The following is a 24,378-nucleotide window of genomic DNA, read 5'->3' on the forward strand; positions in this document are numbered from 1 at the left end:
GCTCCCAGTGGGTAGAAATATTCAGGAGCAGAGGACGAGTTGAAAAGATTGACAAAGAAATAAACAAGGAAAACAGCTTTCCGCTGAGTAATTGTGTATTCTGGTAGGGTGATGAAAGGAGATGCAATATACTAGGCGTGATATACAAATAAATATTAAATGGGAGACCGCTCCCTGAAAGAGCACAAATCCCGTGCACTCGGCGGCGAGTCTGCGGCTGCGCCGCTCGGCCCCACATGGTCGCGGCACCCGCAGCAGTTGACACGTGTCCGTCTCCTGATTGGCTGCCTCGATCTCTGAACTCGGCTTGAGGTCACCAGGCGGGAAGCAGCCAATCGGTGGCGGCCACGGTACGGGTCGGGTCGGGGCCGGGGGGTGATCTCGTCCTGCGGCGGAGGGAAGCCGAGTGTCGGCGCCGGAGTGGAGCGGACACGGCCTCGGACACGCGGTTGGCGTTGAGACCGCAGGGCTTCCTCCCTCAGCTCAGTGAAGGCGACGCACGGCTGCGGCTGTTAACATGAGAACCACCGGCGAAAAGGCAGAGGTGTTGAGTGTGATTGGTGAGTGTGTGTGCTGGCCCATTGGCCCCGTTTGAAACCCCTCAGAGCCTTTAAACAGTAATGATTTCCCCACGCATCGCGATAAATAATTATGGGTATAAGCGTCCTCCCTGCAGTATCTTGGCCCCTAGGGTATTGTGAACACTGACAGAGAAATCCCCTCTTTTCGCTATTTGTAAATCCTTCAAAACACTAAGCTACCAATGATCGGATCTGTTAAAACCGGCTAGTAGTAAATATTTGAGTCCTGAAGAAAGCTCCCGGCCCGAACCGTTGGCTATCGGTTCATTTCCATAGATGCTGCCTGACTTGCTGAGTTCCTCCAGCAAGTGTGTGTGTCTTACTTTGGATTTCCAGCATCTGTAGACTTTCTCTTGTGTTTATAATTTATATATTTTGGTTGTACGTTGCATAATTTTGTGTTCAGTTGAAGGAGGTGACAATGATTTAGTTTCCTGAAATTGTGGGCAGTTTGAGTAGAAATCAGGGCAGTATTGTTTGTACAATATTGTGTGGCTTTGAAACCAATTTCTAATGAAGTACGTTCTTAACTGGTGATTTTTTTTAAATATTTGTAAAGACAGAGTATCTGGTAATTAGTTGTAGATTTGAATACAGCTACTTCCTTCTGTACTCCAGAATCTGCTGTAGGTGTGCCATCAGTTCAGTGACTTGCAAAGCAAAAGCAGTGTTCTTGCAAAGTTGGTACAGTAATCCAAAGGGGAAATGTTGTAGTTATTTGAAATCTGAATTTAAAAACTGGTTACATGGTACGGAAACAGATTCTCTGGCCCGTTAAGTCCACACAGACCATTGCGTTCATCTAGAAAAACCATGTGTACAAATTTAGAGTCTTCCATGCCTCGGTGATTAAAATGCTTGCCCAGATGCTCCTTGAGTGTTGTGAGTGTATCTCTCTGTCTCTTCGAGTAGCACGTTTCAGATTCTGTGTGTGTGGGGGGGGGGGGGGATTGGAATTCAAATCAGAGAATGTATACAGTATACAACCTGACATTCCTACTCTTCACAGACAGCCACGAAACATGAACCCTATAGAATACAATGATAGAAACATCAGAATTACAAAGCCCCCTCCCACATGCAGAAGCATTGACCCTCTTCTCTCCCCCCCCCCAGCTTGCCGACAGAAGCACTGACCCCTGTCATGCAAGCAATAGCAAAATCTCCCAAAGAGACCTTGAATTGGAGTCCATCAAAAACCACAGTCCATGACTTGGATTCCCCCTTAAACTATTTATTTTTACCCCTGAATGCCATGGGTTCAAACAAAGAATGTTAGAAATGCAGCATCTGGATAGATTTAATATTTTAGATCAATGGGGGAAAATGTTAACTCTCTCCATAGGTCTTGTCTGACTTGAGGTATTTCAAGCACTCGGTCAGCCGTTGCAAATGTTTTTATTTTGTGTATGTGTGCGAGAATTAAAATTAACTCTGACCGCCAACATTTGAAGTGAACAGGGTTTTTATTTCAGTTATGCAAATTCCATTTTCCTTTGCAGGTGTCTTCGGCACGTTGTTAGTCACTGTCAGTGCTCTTTACTCAGCAAGTGATGATGTTGTGGAATTATCCCCAAGTAACTTCAATAGGGAAGTTATTCAAAGCGATGAACTGTGGCTGGTGGAGTTCTATGCACCATGGTGAGTTCAGAAAACAGACTTAACAACTGGGTTTTGCTGCAACTGGATGGGCGAGGTTCATTGCTTGCAGTTCAGTTATGTAATTCCATTGTTAATCCATCTGTTTGGATTTTAGTTCAATAGGTGCATTTAACTCCAGAGAAATGGATACAATATACATTCTTTTTCTTTGCAAACATCCATGAAAACAGAGGAGTGCCCTAAAGAATGACAGCTAAACGTTAGAATAGCAGAGTCCTCCCCACCAGCAAAAAAGCATCGGCGCCCTCCGCTGAGCACTCAAGCGTGCAGCAAAGCATCAATAAAGACACAGACTTGCGGTACCCCAAAGATTACTGGTTTACCCGGTAATTCGGCATACCACAGGCTCGCTCTCTCCCTAATAAAGCAAAAGGAGGGGTCCTCATTTAACAGTGAGAGGGGAGACAAAACAAACAACTCACTGATTTGTAATGTTAAAAGTCTGTTGCGTCGCTTTTTCCGAGCTCTGCGCCCAGAGAGTCCGCCCTAGAGCTTAGGTCTCCGGACACACAGCTCATGGCAGCTAACCTGCTGTTTCCGATGTTCTGTGTTTTTCCACTACGCCTCAGTCAGGGGCACTAGCCTAGAATCAGACCATCTCCAGAGCCACGAAAATCCGGTACCCTGAAGGCATGCTAGTCTTCCAGGCCATGTCCTTGGGATATCAAAAAGCGGCCGATCGTGAGGCTCTGAGAGCAGGTCCCATTCCTGCAAAGAACCAAAATCACAGTGTAACTCCAGGTCAGGGTCTTCAAAAGAACCTGGAAAAAGAAAATAAAGATATCAAAGATAGAAGTGGAGATGCAAGCAAAGGAGTCGCTGTTTAGCACCATCATCACTTCACTCTGCCCCTCGATACAAGTCTACTTGACATTGATTTTTTTTTTCCAAATAAAATGCCTTTTTAAATGAGCCACACATTTTTTTCTAAGTTGTCTTTATAGTTACCTATTTTAAAATGTTGGCTTTAAGATGTTCCAAATTTCTTCATGTCAGGCCATCAGCTGCATTTTACAAAAACCCAGAAATGCTGCATTAAAAATTGTATGAAGAGATTAAAATTTTAGCTGTATAATAACATTTAAACCTAGGAAACATGCTTGTTATTATAAGAACAAACTTAATATTTTAATAGGATGTGAAAGGTGTTCCGCCTGAAACTGTGGCATCAGTGAAGTTAATCCATTTGGAGAGGCAAGAGAACAACTAAAAGGAATATCTAAATCAAGCCAGAAGTAAAGAATTTAGTCATTATTATTGATTTGGAGCTAAATTTCAAAGCACACATTAACCGTATTATTAAAACTGCATTCTTTCATTTTAAGGAACATTGCAAGAGTTGATTTCCTATAATATCTCCAGATGCAGAAAAATTGATAAGTGCTTTTGTTTTCAGCCTATTAGACAGCTGCAATGCACTCTTTCCAGGGCTGCCTAAGAACGATAATAAATCGCCTGCAGTTTGTACAAAATGCATGAGCAAGAATCTTAACCAAAGAAAGAAAATCTGATCATATTTCATCAGCTTTGACATCATTACACTGGCTGCCTGTGTCCTTTAGGATCAATTTTAAAATACTCTTAATTGTATATAAGGCTCTGAATAATCTAGCTTCTCCATACATATTGAGATGTCTATCCCCTTACATCCTTAATCATAGTCTTAGATCCATGAATACTGGTTTGTGTAGTGTTCCTAGAAACAAGGGTTCAGAGAAGACTTTTATTATCAAAGTATGTATGCAGTTTACAACCCTGAGATTCATCTTCTCCACAGACAACCACGAAACAAAGAAATGCATGGAACCCATTCAAAGAACGTCAAGCCCCCCGCACGCAAAAGAAAAATTGCGCAAATGGCAACAAGATCAACCCCCCCCATGCAAAAAAAGTAAATTGTGCAAATGGCAACAAGAAAGTCAAACCCCCCCCCCCCCCACCACACCGGGGGGGGGGGGGTGGAATACACCAGACTAGTACCGTGGAACACATTGAAACACTTTTAAAATAACTACTTTTTTAATGTGGCCTATTTATAGGATTACTTAATGTCTGTTGATGTTGATTATTTATACATAATTCACTATGTTCAATTACATTTTATTCTATGTAATGTTTGTCTTTTGTCTTGCACTTTTATGACTATATTTATTTATCTTTACAGTCTTTGTAAAGCACCTTGAGCCTGCATCTTAATGTATGAAAGGTGCTGTACAAAAAAAAAGTTACTACACCAGGGTAAATTGAGAATGGGAGGAAACTACCAAATTGATGCACCGTGCAATACTTGTTTAATGTAAAGATGGCATCAAAAGAGCAAATGAGATACAGATAACTATCGTTGCTTAAATTGTGATGCATACTGACAAATGAAAATATTGCGATGTCAAAAGTTCATAAGAAATAGGAGCAGGAGTAGGCCATCTGGCTCATCAAACCTGCTCCGCCATTCAATAAGATCATGGTTGATCCGACCATGGTCTCATCTCCACCTAATCTGCCTTTTCCCATAACCCTTAATTCTCCTAATATGCAAAAATCTATCCGTCCTTGTCTTAAATATATTTAACCACATTTTGGGAAAAGCAGTTCCTCCTCATCTCCATCCTAAATTTACTCCCCCGAATCTGAGGCTATGTCTCCTAGTTCTAGTCTCAACTACCAGTGGAAACAACTTTCCTGCCTCTATCTTATCCCTTAATTTTGTATGTGTTTATAAGATCTCTCATCCTTGTCTGTCAAGTATTAGTGTAAAAGACAAATTTGTCTCATGGATCTGTGAGGGTAAAACTTTCTGAATTTTGTTCCTCATGACTTTCAGGAAGTCCCAATACCTTCTGCAGGTGGACAGCGGATTGCTTTAGTTATTGCCATTGCCAATCTGCTATTCTTTTCTTGATTTGGTTGTAGTCTTACATTTTGAAGACTAAAGCCTCTATCTTGCCACAAGCTCACTATCCTTTCAATCAATACTCTTATTATTGGTCACCAGTTTGAGCTGAAGCAATGTCAGCATTATTTTCATTCTTGAAGTAAGGCTGGTTGTTTTCATCATAGCAAAACATCATTCACCCTGACCCAACTTTCACTGTTACTGCAACTTCTGTGTATGTTTTGATCACCTTAAAGCCCAGTTCATTTTTTGCCCTGTTTTCTACAAGCCTCGTTTCAGTATGTGTTCTCAATGATCTTGATCTATGTGGAACTTTAAAAAAAAAGACATTATACTTGTTAGTTAATATTTTTTAATCAGAAATAGATTGTTCACACTAATTCTAGATGTAGCAACACCACAGTAGCAGAGTGGTTAGTGTGAGGTTATTATAACTCAAGGTGTTGGAGTTCAATTCTGATGATCTCTAAGGAGTCTGTACTGTGGAATGTGTGGGTTTCCTCTGGTTGCTCCGGTTTCCTCCCGCAGTCTAAAGACCTACTGGTTGGTAGGTTAATTGGTCATTGTAAATTGTCCCATGATTAGGCTAGGATTAAATTTAGGATTGCTGGTCGGCACAGCTGGAAGGGCCTATTTTGTGCTGTCTCTCGGATAATTGTATTTTATTTAATGCAGTGTTTAACCTGAAATGTTGACAATACTTTTCCTCTCATCGATGGCTTCTTCACCCACTGAATTCTTCCAGCATATTGTTTTTTGCTGTAGTAGCTGCATCTGTAGTCTTGTCTGCAGCCACTGTATGCTTTTATGCAAATTTATAGTTTGTTAAAACTATTTTCACTTTAACAAGCCACTGTGCTCTTTAGAAGGCCTATTATTCATAATTCCTGTCATTTCATTAATGCTCATGTATATTTAACATCTTAATGACAGAGGGAATACTTCAGATACTTTGTTTACACGGAATAAGTTTTTACTAGGATGTTCATCATTGCTGGCCATGTGGTTTTTATCGTGGAGGATGAATATCTGCAGATCTTGTACTTCCACATTTGATCTGCAAAGGATTTATGTGATGTTTATGAGCTTGGGTCTAATGGGACCCACGGACCCCTTGGTTAATAGTAGGAATCCATGGCATAAAAAAGGTTGGGAACCCCTGGTGTAAGGGTTACATACAATGAAGAGCATACAGAAATCTGCTCAAGCCTGTGATTATTTTAGGAGAATAGGTATCATCAAAACTGTTCTGTTCGGTAGGATTGACTGATCTAGTATTAGCTTTCATCACTTTCCCACTTAATACCTCTGCTTTAGTGTTAGTGAATCTGAACAAGATCCCACTCCATTTATTGGACTCCATGTGCCAAAGGAAATTGATTCATTGTGACAAAACTTGGTAAATTCAAGACTTGTCGATGTTGAATTTGAATTGACTTTATTTCTTACATCCTTCACATACATGAGGAGTAAAAATCTTTATGTTACGTCTCAGTCTAAATGTGCAATCATAGTAATTTATGATAAATGGAGCAGTCAATGTAACATAGAAATACACTCGCATCAGTGTGAGTTAATCAGTCTGATGGCCTGGTGCAAGAAGCTATCCGAGCCTGTTGGTCCTGGCTTTTATGCCATTTCCTGGATGGTAGCAGCTGGAATAGATTGTGATTGGGGTCACTCGGGTCCCCAATGATCCTACAGACCCATTTCACACACCTGTCTTTGTGAACGTCCTGAATCATGGGAAGTTTACAACTACAGATGCGCTGGGCTGTCCGCGCCACTCTGCAGAGTCCTGTGATTAAGGGAGGTGCAGTTCCAATACCAGGCAGTGATGCAGCCAGTCAGGATGCTTTCAATTGTGTCTCTGTAGAAAGTTCTTCGTATTTGGGGGCTCATACCAAACTTCTCAACTGTCTGAGGTGAGAGGTGCTGTTGTGCCTTTTTCCCCACACAGCTGGTGTGCACAGAGCATATGAGGTCCTCGGTGATGTGTATGCTGAGGAACGTAAAGCTGTTTACTCTCTCAAACCCAGATCCATTGATGTCAATAGGGGTTAGCCCAATCTCCATTCCTCCTGTAATCCACCACCAGCTTCTTTGTTTTTGCGACATTGAGGGAGAGGTTGTTTTCTTGACATCACTGTGTCAGAGAGATTACTTCTTCCCTGTAGGCCACCTCATTATTGTTTAAGATTAGGCCAATCAATGTAGTGTTGTCAGCAAATTTAATTAGATTGCAGCTGTGGGTGGCGACACAGTCATGGGTATACAGGGAGTAAAGGAGGGGACTTAGTACACAGCTCTGAGGGGCTGCTGTATTGGATGTTCTGGGCCTTGTTTCACTTGGATGTGTGTAGGAACTGCTGATGTATACTCGGAACATTCAAACCAAAAGCTAAATATAGTTATTCCTACTGGTACATAGCTGCTGGAAAATGTACAGGATAAAGAATGCAGTAAGTTCATATTAATTTTTTCTGAACATCTCTTCTGTCAAAAGTGTGTCAACCTTTATACATTAGGATGGATACATTCAAATTGTGTCAGAAAGTCCTCGGATGTTGCGTTTAGGTGTCCTTTTTGAATATTGTAGTACCTGTATATTCTGCATCTGTATGTATGTAACAAAATTCTTAAAGACTACTCTCTTTTTCAGGTGCGGGCATTGTCAGAGTTTGGCCCCAGAGTGGAAAAAAGCTGCATCAGCCTTGAAGGTTATATTTTTAATTCAACTTTACTTATTTTATTCTTTATATAAAATACTTCTCGCTGAGTTTTTCTAATTAAAGATAAATGCTATTTTATCTTTCTTTAAAAAACAACACTGCATATTTGACTTTTTTGAGTAATTGTACATATAATTCAACATTAGAAGTTAATAAATTTGAGTAGCTTTAGCTTGACTTTGCTAAAGTAAGCTTATTTTCTATCCCCAATTACTGCCTCTAAGATCGTACATGAGTCCTAGTACTGTGCTAAATATTAAGTATTTGTGAATGCTCTAGTTTATTTCTTCTGTACTCCATTCACTCGATGAGTATCAGGAGAATGTGTTGCAGCTCGGGAGATGAAATAAAATTGATTCAGTATGCTGTTGTGTTGTGACCATCATATTGTGGTGCTTACTGAGATTTATTATATTTTGTCATTCATTGACACAAAGCTGTGTTTTTCTCCTGATTAGCTCATCATGTACTTGCAAATGATGTGTACTTTAAGTAAGGATCTTTTTTGCACTGCAGTTTGGATTTTTAACTGTATCCATAATGGGGAGTGGAAAAAGAAAAGATATCTTTGCTTTACTGCAGGGAATAGTAAAAGTTGGAGGAGTAGATGCAGACAAGCATCAGTCTCTCGGTGGGCAGTATGGTGTTCAAGGATTTCCAACAATAAAGATCTTTGGACTAAACAAAAACAAACCTGATGATTATAATGGTAAGTCATGGGGAAGTCCCCTAGTTGTCATAGATTCTATGTATTTTCCCTGTAACTGTCTGCAAGAAAACAAATCTCAGTGTGGTATATGGTAACATGTACATACTTTGATAATAAAGTTTCTTTGAACTTTGAAATTGAACATACGATGTAGGACCACACATACCAGCAGCTACTTGGGAGACCAGCACTATGGATGAAAATGGACTTGTTAGTTGCTCTGGGTTGGCATGGGGCATTTCTGCATGGCTTTTCTCCCTTAAGGGCACCCTCAACCCCACCAGTCAGACTGGGGTGGGGGTTGTCCATTGTTCACTGAACTAGTGAGGCCTTTTTTCAGTATCTGGTCACTATCCCATCAAAGCTGTTCTGTGAACCTCTCCCTGTTTTCATTCATTTTTGATCTATGAACAGTTTAGATTACAAAAAGTTAGCAGGAATGGAATCCTGTCAGAATCTGAGGGGTTGTCTGCATATGGAAAGATTGAAGCAAAATCCTATTGTCAATAAAATGATGCAGAAATGAGTTTGTGGATGTACTTCTCTGTTGAATAGTCCACCTTTACTGTAAAATTTACAGATATAACCAAAGTAAATAGTTTATAATAAAAAATCAAATGTTAATTTTAATGTCTTTTTTAAAGTGATTTGATGAGTATAATTGATTTGACATTTTCTGTGATTTAGTCAGTGGGAAATTTGCAAAAGATATTACAGAGGCATAAAATTAAAATCCCTTTGGTGAACTGGAATTTCAGATCTAAGAATATCTTTTTTTTCGTATACTCTCATTATGTGCAGGTGCTAGGTCTGCCCAAGGTATCACTGATGCAGCACTTAACACTTTGAGGTCAATTGTCCGGGATAGACTCGGAGGCAAGAGTGGCTCAAGTTCTGGCAAAAAGGTAAAACCTTTCACTCTTAGAAATGGTCGCAAGATAGAAATTGAAAACTAGTAGCTAGACCAATACAAATATGACCTGGTCTATCAACTATCAGTGGACCAATTGACAAGCATTGTTTGTTTGATTTGGCATGCCAGGTGATAATGTATTTTGAGAGGCAGGGCAGATGTAGTGCTGTGATAACTATAGAATGAGCATCAGTGTCATGCATGCAGTTGCCCTACACAAGCAATAAACACATGCAAATCAACTTCTGTTGAAATTTGTTTTGCTTCAGGTCAAAAACCCTTTGACAGAACAAGGATAGAGAAAGATTAAAATTGTAGAGAAGTGGGAAGATGCTAATGAATAAAAGAGTATCTAGCAGGTTAGGGGCAGTAGCTATAGGAATAGATTGTTAATAGGGCATTTACAGTAACAAAAATAACCCCCTCTTGGTCATGCAAGAAAGCTTAGTCCTTCACTGAGAAGATGCAATACATATTTGTGTTTTATACCCTGTTCCTTCTCCAGGTATTTTCAAAATAATGTGGCATGAAAGGGGGAGAATGATCTTTTGCAATTAAATATAAAGTAATTGTCTTGGTGGATGAGTGTATTAATCAATCATAATTGAGTTTTGGTACCATATCAGTATAGAAACTTGTGGATTTGGATGAAACTAATAAAAATATTTTGAGCAATTACTATTTGCAAAAAAATGCTGTGTCTGGTGTGAATTTTAATCTTAAGATATACAATGTCACAAAAGAAACTGGAAAATGTTCTGACTTAAACGTTTTGTTAACTGAAACAGAACTGCACACAATACTCTAAAAGTAGCATACAAAGTTTTGCATGGCTACAAAGTGACTTCCTGATCTATATATTCACCCAATGAAGGCAAGCATAGCAAACAGTATTCTGCCTTTACCACGCTATCACTTCCAGAGCACTATGAACCTGCACACAAAGACCCCTCTATAGATCAATGCTCTTTATGGTCTTGCTGTTTACTGGATACTTCTCAGTTACGTTTCACCTACCAAAGTGCATCTCACTTGTCCAGATGAAACTGATCTGTATCTTGATGAATCCTTTGACGAGCTTCCTCGCTGTCATCGACTACCGATTTATATCTTCTACAGACTTTCTAATCAGAATACCTATAATTTTATCCATATATTGGTACTGATGCTGATCCTTGAACATATCTGGTTATAGACCTCCAGTTGGAATCGAATCCGATCACTACTACTCATCTCTTGATGAGCCAGTTTTGATTTCAGGTCTCCATGGATCAGCCCAACATGAAGGACTTTGTCAAAAGTTTTAGTAAAGTCCATGGATATGAAATCCATTGCCCTAGCCTCAGTAATCATCTTCATCACTTCCCGGGGGGAGCGGGGGGAGAGTCGGGAAGCTCCAAGTTTGTGAGATGTGGCCTCCATGATAACTATCCCTAGTAAGTCTGCAGAAGAAAGTAAATTCTATACCTAAAAACCTTTAACAATTTTCTTGCAATTGATGAAAAGCCCAATGTTCTATAATTCCTGGTTTGTCTATTGTTCTTAAAGAGACAATTGGCTTTTCTCCAGTCCTGTAGGACTTCAGCTGCAATGAAAGTGAATACAAAGATCTTTGTCAAGGTCCTGGCAATCTCTTGCCTCACTCAATAACCTGGGATAGATTCCATCAGGCCCAGGGGCCTTAACCACCTTAATGCTCTTCGGGAGTCTCAACATGGACACCTTGATATCAAGGTGTCATAGAGTATCAGCATATCAGAAAACCTCCTTTCTTCCACATCACCCCTCCATACACACAATTAAATCTTCCTATCTTCCATGTCTGTCTTCTTGGTGAATACTGATATGAAGTACTCACTCTGTACCTTGTCAGCTTCTGGTTTCAGGCATAAATTTTCTTCGTCCTTGCTCTCTCCCTACTTGCCAAAGGCATTTTATGGTCCCTTTGAGCCCTCCAGGTTTTTCAAATTCAAATTTACTATCGTTCAACATGATTACCGCCAAATGGGAGAATGTTTCTCAGAACCAAAGTGCACAACACAATGCATATAACTCACACACATAACACACAAAATAATATTGCTACAAATAATGATCTGCATTTACACAAGGTTAAAAAGTAAATTGTGTATATATAATGCTGCTGATGCTTCATGTGAGATGAGACCTGGGTAGTAGCTGGTAGGGAGTTCAGTAGTTTTAAGACCTAGGAGAAGAAGCTAACAGTTCTTGTCCTAATGCCACAATACCTTCTACCTGATGGTAGAGGGTCAAAGAGATTGTTGAATGGATGGGAGGGATCTGACAACACTAAGCGCCCAGTGTACACAGGGCTCTGGATAAACATCTCTAATGGGTGAAAGAGAGCACTCAATATCAAGTTTTTGCATTTATCAGTTTTAATTATTCTTTGGTTACAGAGCGGTGATAGTAAATCTGGTAAAAAGGATGTGATTACATTGACGGATGATAACTTTGATGAAAATGTGATCGGGAGCAGCGACATTTGGATGGTGGAGTTCTATGCACCATGGTGTGGGCACTGTAAGAGGTAACTCAACAGCCACAATACACTTGGAAGAAATGCACTTAATGTACTCACAGCTTTGAATACTGAATCAGTGAGATTTAATGGAATTTGAGTTCAGGAGCTAGATTTGTTTTTAGAACATAGAATAGTACATCACATTACAGGCCCTTCGGCCCACAATGTTGTGCCAACCCTCAAACCCTGCCTCCCATATAACCCCCCACTTTAAATTCCTCCATATACCTGTCCAATAGTCTCTTAAACTTCACTAGTGTATCTGCCTCCACCACTGACTCAGGCAGTGCATTCCACGCACCAACCACTCTTGAGTGAAAAACCTTCCTCTAATATCCCCTTTGAACTTCCCTCCCCTTACCTTAAAGCCATGTCAATTTTGATCATTTAGAGTTGGTTGAAGGTGATATTAAAATGAAATCAGTAAATTGTATATTTTAAGATTTAATTATTTTAGTTTATGTGAGGCTTTTATTAATAACATGGGCAACTGTTCCATCATTACATATTATTTTCAAGGTCAAACTATTGTGGAATTTTTTGTATTTAGTCCCTTGGGAAGACAGGATTGAGGAGGTGTTGAGCATAAGAAAGCCAAATACCAGGAGCTGGGAGAACAGAGATGGGTGGAGGGCACGATGTGAGTCATGTAGGGGCTTTATTGGCGGCTCACTGTGTAGAACTGACTCCTTGGCATTACGGGGACTACAAAGAAAAGAGCCGTGAGGACTGTCCCAGAAGCTGCTGAGCGAGTCTCCGGATGGCTGTGGATCAAGAGGCATGTCCTGTGGACCAGTGCTGCTGGGACACAAGCCAAGCCCTGAATGGGCACGAGTGTCTGATGTTGAAAGACCCGAAACACCCAATGACCCCAGGTTACCTCACTGATTATCCCAGCGCATCCTAGGATGTATCCTAAGATTGCACAGATGTTCTGTGCCAGTTGCTGAGGAGATCTGCAGTTGACAACAGTATTGCTGGACAAAATTCTTCAGAAGTTGTTACTGATTTCTGCATAATATTTTGTAAATCTATTGAAGGTAGCCTTTTTAATCCTCCTTGCAACTGAACAACCTTCATACAAGATTTTTATCCCAAAAAATATCCACAGGTTAATTACTACAGAACAACTTGTGTCTATGAAACTAGATTTCAACAAAGAATCAATATACTGACTCAAAGCGATTGGTGAAATGTTGGAAGTGTTGCAGGATCAAAGATCGTTTTTGTTTTGAAAACAGTTAGCGACCTGGCATGGCAAAGTTCAGCCACCATAATTTTTAAGTTTTTAAATTTAAAGAGGTCAGATGGCATTTTGTGAGAGAAACAATGTGCTGGATTAATAGATACGAGAAAGTCTGCAGATGCTGGAAATCCAAAGCAACACACACAAAATGCTGGAGGAACTCAGCAGGTTGGGTAGTATCTGTGGAAATGAATTGATAATCAATGTTTCTGGCTGAGACCCTTCTTCAGGACTTAGAACCCATCTTCCCCTTTCCTTTCTCAGTCCTGAAAAAAGATCTCAGGCCAAAATATCGTCTGTTTATTCATTTCCATAGTTGCTGCCTGTCCTGCTGAATTTCTCCAGCACATTGTGTGTGTTGTTGTGGATTATTATCTGTTTATCAGAATTGGGGAAAAGCTTGGATAAACAAGTTTTGAGATGCAGAAAGAGGATAGAAAGAAAAGAATAAAGGGAAAGTGAAATGGGGTGGAAGGCGGAATGGACGAGTGCAATATTTCATGTGCATATTTAGTCAATTTTGAATGTACATCAATGAAATAGATGTATGTTAATTTCTGAAAGATGCTCACTGAATGGTATAATTAACACCTTATCACTAATTTTAAATTTGATGCAATGTTACTTATTTGAATTACTACCTTGCATATCCATTCTGCTCATGGCATATTAGTGAATAATTAACAATATGTATTTTGAATTTCTAAGGTTAGAACCAGAGTGGGCAGAGGCAGCCACTGAGGTCAAAGAGCAGACAGGTGGAAAGGTCAAATTGGCTGCAGTGGATGCCACAACTAGTCAGGCGTTGGCTGGTCGGTATGGGGTAAGTGGTTAGAAGCTTTGGGTTTACAAGCTGTAATACACTTAGAAATAAAATTATGGGTGTTAAAATTTTATTGTTTTAATTTTTTTAAATGTCTACTGATATCATATATATGTACTATGTAATTGGAAATAAGTAACCAGCTGCTATTTGTTATTATTCATATTAATCATATTTAGTATTATTCATATTCATGATTATTCATAGTTCAAGTATAATTGTCATTCAGCCATACATTAATACCCATGAATACACGAATTTCATTAGTGTTATAGTTTGCACAAATGTGTGGACTTTGTAAATTCCTATAAATATGTCTAATTCAAATGGCTTTCTAATCATTTATGCTCAACATGTTGACTTAAATCTAAAGCAATAAGTACTTGTAAGAAATACCATGCAGCGGAAAATCTTTTGACTTCTGCCTGCAGATTCGTGGATATCCCACCATCAAAATATTTCACAAAGATGAAGATAATCCTATTGACTATGATGGTGGAAGATCTAAAAGTGATATTGTTGCTCGCGCTCTTGAGTTGTTTGCTGAAAATGCCCCCGCTCCAGAAATGAAAGAGGTAAGGAGTGGATGGGAAAGTAAGTATAACCATCCTTTGCACCTTTTCACCTTGATCCACTATTGGTAATATCTAGCATCTTCCCCTTTCCTTCTCAGTCCTGAAGAAGGTCTCGGCCCAAAGCGCCAACTGGTTGCTCTTTTCCATGGATGCTGCCTGACGCACTGAGTTCCTCCAGCGTATTCTGTGTGTTGCTTTGGGTTTCATGCATCAGCAGACTTTCTCATGTTTGTGACTTGAATTAAGAATGGATATGAAGGAACAATAGATATTTTTCGAACTTGAATGTTAAAGTTAAGTGGTCAGAACAAAATGGCAGCAATTGTTCACTCTTTTGAAGAGCAAATTTAAAAAAAAACACTATCTCCAGAGGCAGGGCTCTGATCAAAAGTGCTAATGTTCATTTTTATAGGCTTGTGCTGCTAAATAATTTGAGTTACGACATGGCTACAAGATGAAATAACATGCCCTGAAATTGAAAGTGGAATTTTGCTTATCAATTCAATTTGGTTGTCTTTCTGGTACAACCAAAGTTGGATAAATTGCAGAACTAAGCAAAATGACAGCAAGAGTCAACAATTTCCAGTGCATTAAGCAAAACATGCTTTTTTTAAAAAAGTAATCTAAGTACTTCCACAAACAAGCGAAAATCTGCAGATGCTGGAAATCCAAGCAAGACACACAAAATGCTGGAGGAACTCAGCGGGCCCGGCAGCATCTATGGAAAAGAGTAGAGTCGATGTTTCGGGCTGAGACCCTTCATCAGGACTGGAGGAAAAAAAGATGAGCAGACCGGGTAAGAAGGTGGAGGGAGGGGAGGAAGAAACACAAGGTGACAGGTGAAGCTGGCGGGTGGTGAAGTAAAGTCTGGGAAGTTGTTTGGTGAAAGAGGTAAAGGGCAGGAGAATGGGGATTCTGATAGAATACAGAAGGCCATGGAAAAAAGAAAAGGTGAGGAGCAGCAGATGGAGGTGATGAACAGGTAGGAGATAGGGTGAGAGGGGGAAATGGGTATGTGGAATGGTGGGGGGTGGGGGGATAGGCAAATACTGGAAGTTTAAGAAATCAGTGTTCATGCCATCACGTTGGAGGCTACCCAGGTGGAATATAAGGTGTTGTTCGTCCAAGTACTTATTGCACTGGTAGAAATTAGATCTCAGAATTAATTAGTGATACAGCACAGAATGGGCCCTTCTGGTCCTTTTGAGCTATGCTATCCCAACAAACCCAGTTAACCTACCCAGCAAGTCTTTTGCACTGTGGGAGGAAACTGGCGCACCGGAGGGAAAACCCACACATTCCATGGGGAGGATGTACTGAGATTCCTTATGGGATGGTGCCAGAATTGAACTCTTGAGCACCCTGTGCTGTAATAGTGTTGTACTAACCGCTATGTTACCATGGTGCCCTTGATGACGAAAGCACTTCCTTTTTGTCACGAAATTTTATATTCACCATTAATAACAACCAAGATATTCTTGGAACAAGCAATTTTGCAAGTGTTACCTTTTTTTCCACAATTATTTCCTAGTCATAAGTTAGGCGAGGATAAAATTGTTGAAATAAAATATGTTGAAATAAATTCATGTGCAACAGTGAATTTTCTACTTGTTTTAAAATAGATTACTAATGAGGATGTACTGAAGAAGACATGTGATGACCATCAACTCTGCATTGTTGCTGTATTGCCACACATCTTGGACACTGGTGAGCTTGACATAATTATACTAGTTCATGGAGTCATGCAAAAGTACAGCTCAGAAACATGTCCTTCAGCCCATGTGCTGAGCCATTTAAACTGGCTACTCCCATCGACCTGCACTGGGACCATAGCCCTCCATACCCCTACCATCCGTGTACCTATCCAAACTTTTAAATGTTGAAATTGAGCTCTCATGCACCACTTGTGCTGGCAGCTCATTCCACACACTCACAACCCTCTGAGTGAAGTTTTCCCTCATGTTCCCCTTAAACTTTTCACCCTTAACTGATGACCACTAGTTGTAGTCCCACCCAGCCTCAGTGGAAAAAGCCTGCTTGCATTTATCCTGTCTATACCATTCATAATTTTGTATACCTCTTTTAAATCTCCCCTCCTCTTCTACATTCCAAGGAATAAAGTCTTTAACTTATTCTACCTTTCATGAAGGGTGGGGGGAAAGAGTAGAGCTGGTTAGTCGCTCTGTCATATTGCGATTTAGGCACTTGAGCGCCAGCTAAAGCGGACACATTACTGGTGAGTAGCACCCTGTTCTCTGTATCAGAAGATTTTGTCTTCACGTTAAGCATTTAAAAACTAGCTTGATGGTTCCATATTGAGCAACTGCTGAAGTGCCAATATTCATTTGAAAAGTTAAGACTTCATAGCAAAAAAGTAAAATTGGATAGGTATATGAACAGGAAAGGAATGGAGGGTTATGGGCTGAGTGCGTGTCAGTGGGACTAGGTGAGAGTAAGCGTTTGGCATGGACTAGAAGGGCCGAGATGGCCTGTTTCTGTGCTGTAATTGTTATATAGCACTTTCAAAGAGCAAGGGAATTGGCCAGATATAGGAGCCAATGTTTATCCTTAAATCATATTGAGATCTGTTTAATACTATTTACCTCTACCATTTATCATCCATCTATTCATTTAAAAAGAACCTTTCACCCTTTATAAAACATTGCGAGGTTTGAGTCCAATAATTGTTTTTTATTTGACTAATTTTCGTTTTATCTGTTCACAGGGGCTTCTGGGAGAAATGATTATTTGGATGTAATGAAGGCTATGAGCAACAAATACAAGAAGAAGTTCTGGGGGTATGTTTGAATTGTGCGGCAGCTATTGTCGTGGTTTCTCGTGCCCCACAAATGACCAGGAGACGCAGAAGATTCTTCAAGAAGTATTAAACTTTAATTTGCAAAATCAAAGCTGAGACAGTCATTGAGCTAATCGCCGATTGCCCACCGATCCTTGTACACAGCATTTTTTATAGCAATCTCCTGGTTTAGTTGTATTAGCATATCCAATCGGTCTACAGTTGCATATCACAAGTACATCAGCCACTATTATTTCTACCCATTGACGTAATCATGTTCTAGTCTACATCTCTTAGCTACTTCTCATTATACCCCATTATCTTCTACATTCTTAAGATTTCATTCCCCTACTAAATTGGATACATGCATAGCAAATAGCAAACTCAAAGCTGACTACATAATCTTGGTTACACAGCAAACAATGCAACTTTTATACTCCAATATATCCCCCCTTTGAGACCCATAGGGTCTCACACAGAGAAAGAAGACTAAGAGTCCGTGCACAAAAACCTCAATAAACTCAAGCACTTATTCCCAAATCTCAGGTTAAACTATAATTTTCTGCGCCAAGACCTCAAAGTATTCTCTCCCTGTTACCCTGGGCTGCTGAGCCAAAAACCTGTCCCTTTGTACCTGAGACAGGGAAAAAAACTCAGAAGCCCTTACAATCTACTCCCACACTGTCGTTTTGCTCTTGTTCATCCTGCAGGTGTTATAGGCTGTAACAATACATTTTCGGTGTTTCTTTCTCCACTAAGCTTGCTTCAGTAATTGCCATGAGCATCGGAAATTGTTTGGTTGCAGCACGCACTACAAGAGACTTGAGACAAGGAAGAAAACAGCACAGCACAAGCGCACAGCTCAACAATACAATACTGACAGTTACTGCCATTTTAGTCAGCCATGCTCCCCATCCTCCTTTATTTTCTTTATCACTTCCCCCCCCCCCTTTGCACAATGGTCAATCCCATGCGCTTCTGAAATCGGAATCGTCAGTAGAGGGGTGGGCGCTACCAACAAACCGTCTTCCATGCTCCACAAGCCTTCCGGGTTCTGCTTGGCCCCCCTTCGTCTCCACATTGTCTGTTCTGCCAAAGTTGCCTTACCTTGTATTTCAATTAGGTCCTCTACCACGGGTTCTGGAGCTAGGCTTTCCTGGGGGGCAATGACAGCTGATGTACACCCAGACGCTTTTCTGGCTGCCTCGTCCGCAGCTTGATTTCCCTTTGTTATTCCCTTTTTATGTGCCTGGCATTTTACTATAGCCAATGCTTTAGGTTTCATCATGGCTTTTATTAAGTCTAGAATTCGCTGACAATGTTGTATGAGATCTCCACTACTTTTTTTAAACCCTCTCTGTTTCCACACTGCCCCGAACAAATGGCATACTCCATGAGCATATGCCGAATCAGTATAGATGTCTACTTTCTCACCTTCCATCATTTCACACGCAGCTGTCAGGGCTTTGATTTCCGCTAGTTGGGCGGAACACGGTTGGGGACAGGACTCCATCCTAATAATCTTATAGCTCGACTGATCCTGCTGCACTACTGAGAACCCTGCATGATTTCCATCATAATCCCTATAACAAGAGCCATCTACGATCAGAACATTTTATCTGCATCCTCTAGTGGTTCTGACCGTAAATCTGCTCTCAATTTGGCAAATGCCATTGTCTTCCCTACACAATCATGGGGTTCTCCTTCATAGCCCAAAGGGACAAAATCGGCTATATTACTGGTAGTGCATCTCTGTATAGTTATGTCTGGAAATGTCAATAGCATCTGATACGCTGCTATCCTGGCTGGCGTCAGCACAAATTTCCCTCTTTCCAGCAATTCTGCTACTTTGTGGTGTATGTACAGAGTCACAGGATAGCCCAGGGTTACAGATGATGCCTTTTCATATGCATAGTACAGCGCCGCCAATCCCTGATAACAGGGTGGATACCCCTGAGCTACCTCATCTAGTCTCGTACTGTAGTATGCTATCGGCTGCTTTGCTTTTCCTGTGCCTGCCTCGTGTTAGAACCGCTGTGACATAACCCTCCTGTCGGTTGGATACATACAAATGAAAAACCTTCTCGTAGTCAGGCAAAGCTAATGCTGGTGCTGACTGCAATTCCTGCTTAATAGTATTGAAAGCTATCTCCGCCTCTTCATTCCACTGTAAGCCGTTCCTCAAATTTGTACGTCCTGCTTCTTTCATTATCTTTCTCAAAGGTACCACAATCTCAGCATATTCTCCTATCCAATCTGAGCTGTACCCTGCCATTCCCAAAAACGTCATCATCTGCCCTACAGTCTGGGGTTTTGGGGCCTTAGTTATTGCCTCAATCTGATCTGATGCTATCGTCTTCACTCCCTTGGATATTACCCTGCCTAAGTATTCCACTTGCTGCGTGCAAAATTGCATTCTCTAACAGAGTTATAGTGTCCTGCTCACACTGTTCCTTACTGTGGGAGCAAATCAACAGGTCATCCACATACTGTAACAATGTACTTTCCAATGGTATGCCCTCTAGGTCAGCCTTCAACACCTGATTAAAAACATGTGGTGAATGTTTAAACCCTTGCGGCATTCTGGTATAGGTATACTGAGCACCTCTGTAAGTAAATGCAAACAGATACTGACACTGGTTGGCTAGAGGGATGCTGAAGAAAGCCAAACACAAATCAATCACTGAAAAGTAACTTGCTTCTGGTGGAACATTAGTCAAAAGTGTGTGTGGGTTGGGGACTACCGCTGGCCAGTCCTCTACCACATCATTTACCGCTCGCAAATCATGCACCAATCTCCACTTAGATTTATCTGCTTTTAAGACTGGCAGCAACGGGGTACTGCATGGACTGTTTGTTCTTTTAAGCACTCCTATTTCAAGCAACCCCTGCACTGTCGATGCTATTCCCTCTTCTGCTTCTGGTCTTAGAGGGTATTGTGGTCTCCTGGGTGGAATTGCTCCCCTTTTCAGCCTTATTTCCATTGGACTAGCTGTTTTTATTTTCCCTACGTCCGTGTCATGCTGTGACCACAGATTAGATGGCAACTCATCTAACCTATCTTTCTGCTGGCCTCTTTCCTTTCCCAGCAATGGCACGTGTGGTTGGGGAGTTATTTCGACCTCTCTCACTGTCCCTACCATATCTACACTTACCATTATTTTAATGCAATTGTTGTCTTCTGATAGCCACACCTCTGGCATGATTTTCCTCCACACTGTTACGGTTTCAGCACTCTTAACTAAGGGTCCTAAGTCTTTAGACTGATATCCCTTGTTTACCAACAATGTTACGTGGGGCGCAGCCTCCGGTATCCTGTACCATTTTTCTAAAAAGGTGTTCCACTTAACTTGTAAAGCTGCCCCTTGCTTTCCAATTATTACAGCCTCCCCTTCCAGGTGCTGTTGGGTACATGCCTCCAGGTGCCATCTCTCCTCTAACTCCCTGTTCTGAGTCTCGTCAAAAATCACTGGATAATGTAGCTCAGATTTGGGCATTACAGCCCTGGGTAATATAGCCTGCACGCCCTTTTTCCATTTTTCCCAGGTTTCCTGAATCTGATCTGCGATGTCTCCTATCCAAAAGACATTAGCCTTCTTGTCTTCTCGCACTATCAATTGAGCCCCTGCTCTTTCCACACTCAGCCCATTTCTGGTGCATTCTAATTTTAACTCCAGTTTCAATAAGGCATCTTTGCCTAACAAATTAATCGGAGTTCCTTTAGATACTAGCACCGGCAAAACAATTCCTTTATTTCCCATTCTGAACTGCACTGGAGCCGTGCACTGTGGTGTTTTCCCTGAGAACCCTACCGTCTTAATAAACTTTCCTGACATGGGAAGGTGAAGGGCATACTGTGGCTGTGCACAAGTGTACGTGGCTCCAGTATCTATCATCATTGGTGTCAGTTGCCCTTCTAACATAACCTGAACAATGGGTTCCTCATCTGCCTCCCTTGTTATCATTGGGTAATGTCCCTTCCCACTCGCGTTCTCGGGGCACCCCTAATACCTCGCATAGGGGTTCACAGGTCCGCTTGGGCCTGTGGGGGCTGGTCCTTGGCTAAACTTTAGTTCCCTTCTTATCGGTTCCTGCTGGTGTGTGACAGGCCATGGTGTAAACGGACAATCTCTTCTCATGTGACCTGGCTGATTACATCCTCAGCACAATCTCTCTACCCCTCTTTTCCCCTGTTTCCTCACTGGTCCCCTCTGCCCATAGCTCCTCTGTCCTCCTCCTTGGGACTTCCAGTCCTGTCTGGGCTGTTTGAATTTAGTCTGTTCCTGATAGGGCATTTGTGTGAATGCTCCTCCAAAGACGTTGATTATTGGCATGGGGTTTTCCGGCCCTTTTGTTACAGTATGATCGGTTCCTCCATATAGCGGTGCTTCATCCAGTTCGATGGCTGTACTCGGACCGGTGGTTGCTGGCAGCATCTTTTTGCTTTTCTCTTTTTCCTTTTTGAGTTCTTCAAGCTGCATTTGTATTAACTTTCTTTGCACCTCTTCCTGCTGCTCAGCCAACCTTCGTTTATCTTTCCGGTACTTCTCAACCGCATAGACTACGTGGTCTCAAAATTCTTGTGGGGTCATTGACGTCAGCCCAACCACTTCCTCCAGTTTGGATTTTACTTGCGGAGGCATTGCATCCAAAATGCTATGTCGGAACAATGTGGTGATAAATAAGCTATTTTCCACCTCTTGCTCAGTCTCCAGTCTCCCAGTGGATCCCCCTTTAAGGCTTTGGGGTCCACTTTGGGTGGATAAAGCTTCCTGAGGGCCTGCCATACCCTCTGCCTCACTCTGTCAAACCCGTCTCCATCAGTTCTTGGGTCGTTCGAGTTTACTATGCCAGCCATTTCCATTAGTTTGTTAAATTTGGAGGTTCCTATCAACCTTATCAATAGTGCCTTCAAATCTCCCATAGCCAATAATTGTCTCGCCGTTTCTTCTTCAAAGGCTCTAATCCATTTCCCTGCTCCTTCATGTAGATTGGGCAGAGTGTTTTTCAGCCCTTCTAGGTCCTGGGATCCCCAAGGAATATACTGCACTTGTCCTGATCCTTTAACTAACAATGGCATCATTCTTCCTCCTCCTCCCCACCTGCCCTGGCTCTCCTCCTTGCCTGACTCCCCATCTGTCTCAGGGTATGTCTTTACTGCCTCCCACACAAATTTCTCCGGGGTCCTCTTCTTCCTTCAGACTTCCTGTGGAGTCCTTCCTTTCTGTCCTGATTCAATACTTGGTTGGCCCCTGGAGTATTTTTCGCATCTCTGGCAATCCCCTCTCAGTAACTTATCTAGCTCTCTCTCTACTTCCGCAAGTCGCTTCCCTACCGCCTCCTTCTGCTCTTCTAGGCTTCTGCCTCCTACCTCTTCTTCTCTTTCTTCCTGTCCGTGTCTGTACACCTGTGGCAGGGACTCCTCATGATCCTTACTCGTGCTTGATTCCCTTCTCTCTTGTGTTTCTCCAAGACTCTCATCTCCTATCTTTTTTCCACTTCCTCTTGAATGCCTCATCTCTTCCTGCCCTGATGAGCCACTTTCTTTTCTAGTCTGTTTATTTCTATGGTATAACCGATACTCCTTTTCCTCTCTCAAGTATTTCATCCCTTCAATCTCTTCTTTCATTTCTCTCTTTGCCTGTTCCACCTTTATCCTTTCTGCCCGTATTTCCTTCCATATCGCCGCTTTTTCCTTCTCGTACTGTCTTTTTTCCTCCTCATTATCCCAAACTTGTACTTCTCCCTGCATGTTTACTGTTCCCGTCAGCAGGGGGCACTGCTTAGGGGTTCCTTCCTCATTATAGGGAGGGGGCTTTACTGTTTCTTTCACATCCGGGTACGGAGCTGAAGCCAGCTTCGCACTGTACCTTCCTCTCTCTAACAGGCTGTTTCTCCAGCACCTTAGTGTCTTCCTCGCTTGTAATCAATATTCTACCTGTCCTCAGCCTTTCTCCCTCCGTTCTGAAGAGTTTTAGCACTTCCATTTCTCGTTCTCTTTTTTGCCCTCTTAGATTTATCTTTTGGTTTGTAATTTTTAATTAGTGCCTCCATTTCTTCGCACAAGCTTACATCAAACGTTCCTTCTCTTGGCCATTTTGTGACCAGGTTTTTGGTTCTCTTTTCCCATTTTTCTGAAGTTTTTGTGATCTCATATTTATTTACCGGGATTTTTTTGCTCAGAATCTCTACTGCCGTTCCTTTACCTGTCATGTTGTTCTCTCTTTTTAAGGTATTTCAGAGATTCACAGTTTGTTTACTGGATAATATTATTTACTCTAATTCTATCATCTACCTACCAGCGCTTTAAACTATATATTGGACTGTCCTTGTTTCCTATTCTGTTCTGCCCATACAGACCTCTATTCAGAGCGTTATCCACAGAACTTTTCTCTTTGCACCTCGTCTATTCAGACCCTTACCTCTTAAGGCGGTATCAACGAGGATTTTCTCTATTTTCCTTTCCCTGCCCATTCAGACCTTCGTTTTATACAAGCGGTATCCACAGGGACTTACCAACACCACGTGGAATTTTTCTTCACTTAACTTCTTATTAACTTATCTGTACTTACCCTCATTGCAGTGTTCTTGATCAATCCTTTGAGCCTCCTGTTAACCCCCAATTCTGCCAGATTCTTTGGACCGGAGAGACCCTTCGGCAGTAGTTCCACACTTCTGAGAGTCCAAGACCTCCCCAAAACCAACAGAATTCTTAGTCCAAATTGTCGCAAAAAGCGCTTACCTTTTGTTTGGGTGCACCCTTAATTCTGTTAGCCTTGTGGGGGTCCCTGGAGGACTGGGAAGGATCCCCAATCTGCCATTTCCTTTCCGCGGGTCTCTTTCCGGTCCTGCTGTGGTCGCCAATTTTGTCGTGGTTTCTCGTGCCCCCCAAATGACCAGGA

The 24,378-nt window shown here is 41.5% G+C and overlaps 1 protein-coding gene across 1 annotated transcript in view; it reads left to right on the forward strand.

Annotated features, from left to right (window-relative positions):
- The first annotated feature begins 334 nt into the window (after window positions 1-334).
- Window positions 335-24,378, forward strand: part of pdia6 (protein disulfide isomerase family A, member 6) — a 28,489-nt gene continuing 4,445 nt past the window's right edge. Inside the window, exons 1-10 of the mRNA XM_073034384.1 lie at window positions 335-560; window positions 2,084-2,222; window positions 7,799-7,856; window positions 8,451-8,577; window positions 9,379-9,482; window positions 11,911-12,041; window positions 13,990-14,104; window positions 14,536-14,679; window positions 16,302-16,386; window positions 17,405-17,477. Of these exons, the coding sequence (XP_072890485.1) occupies window positions 518-560; window positions 2,084-2,222; window positions 7,799-7,856; window positions 8,451-8,577; window positions 9,379-9,482; window positions 11,911-12,041; window positions 13,990-14,104; window positions 14,536-14,679; window positions 16,302-16,386; window positions 17,405-17,477 (1,019 nt within the window). The 5' untranslated portion in view covers window positions 335-517. The remainder of the gene's footprint in view (window positions 561-2,083; window positions 2,223-7,798; window positions 7,857-8,450; window positions 8,578-9,378; window positions 9,483-11,910; window positions 12,042-13,989; window positions 14,105-14,535; window positions 14,680-16,301; window positions 16,387-17,404; window positions 17,478-24,378) is intronic.

Source organism: Hemitrygon akajei, chromosome 32 (assembly GCF_048418815.1).
Source record: "Hemitrygon akajei chromosome 32, sHemAka1.3, whole genome shotgun sequence".
In the NCBI taxonomy this organism is placed as follows: Eukaryota; Metazoa; Chordata; class Chondrichthyes; order Myliobatiformes; family Dasyatidae; genus Hemitrygon; species Hemitrygon akajei.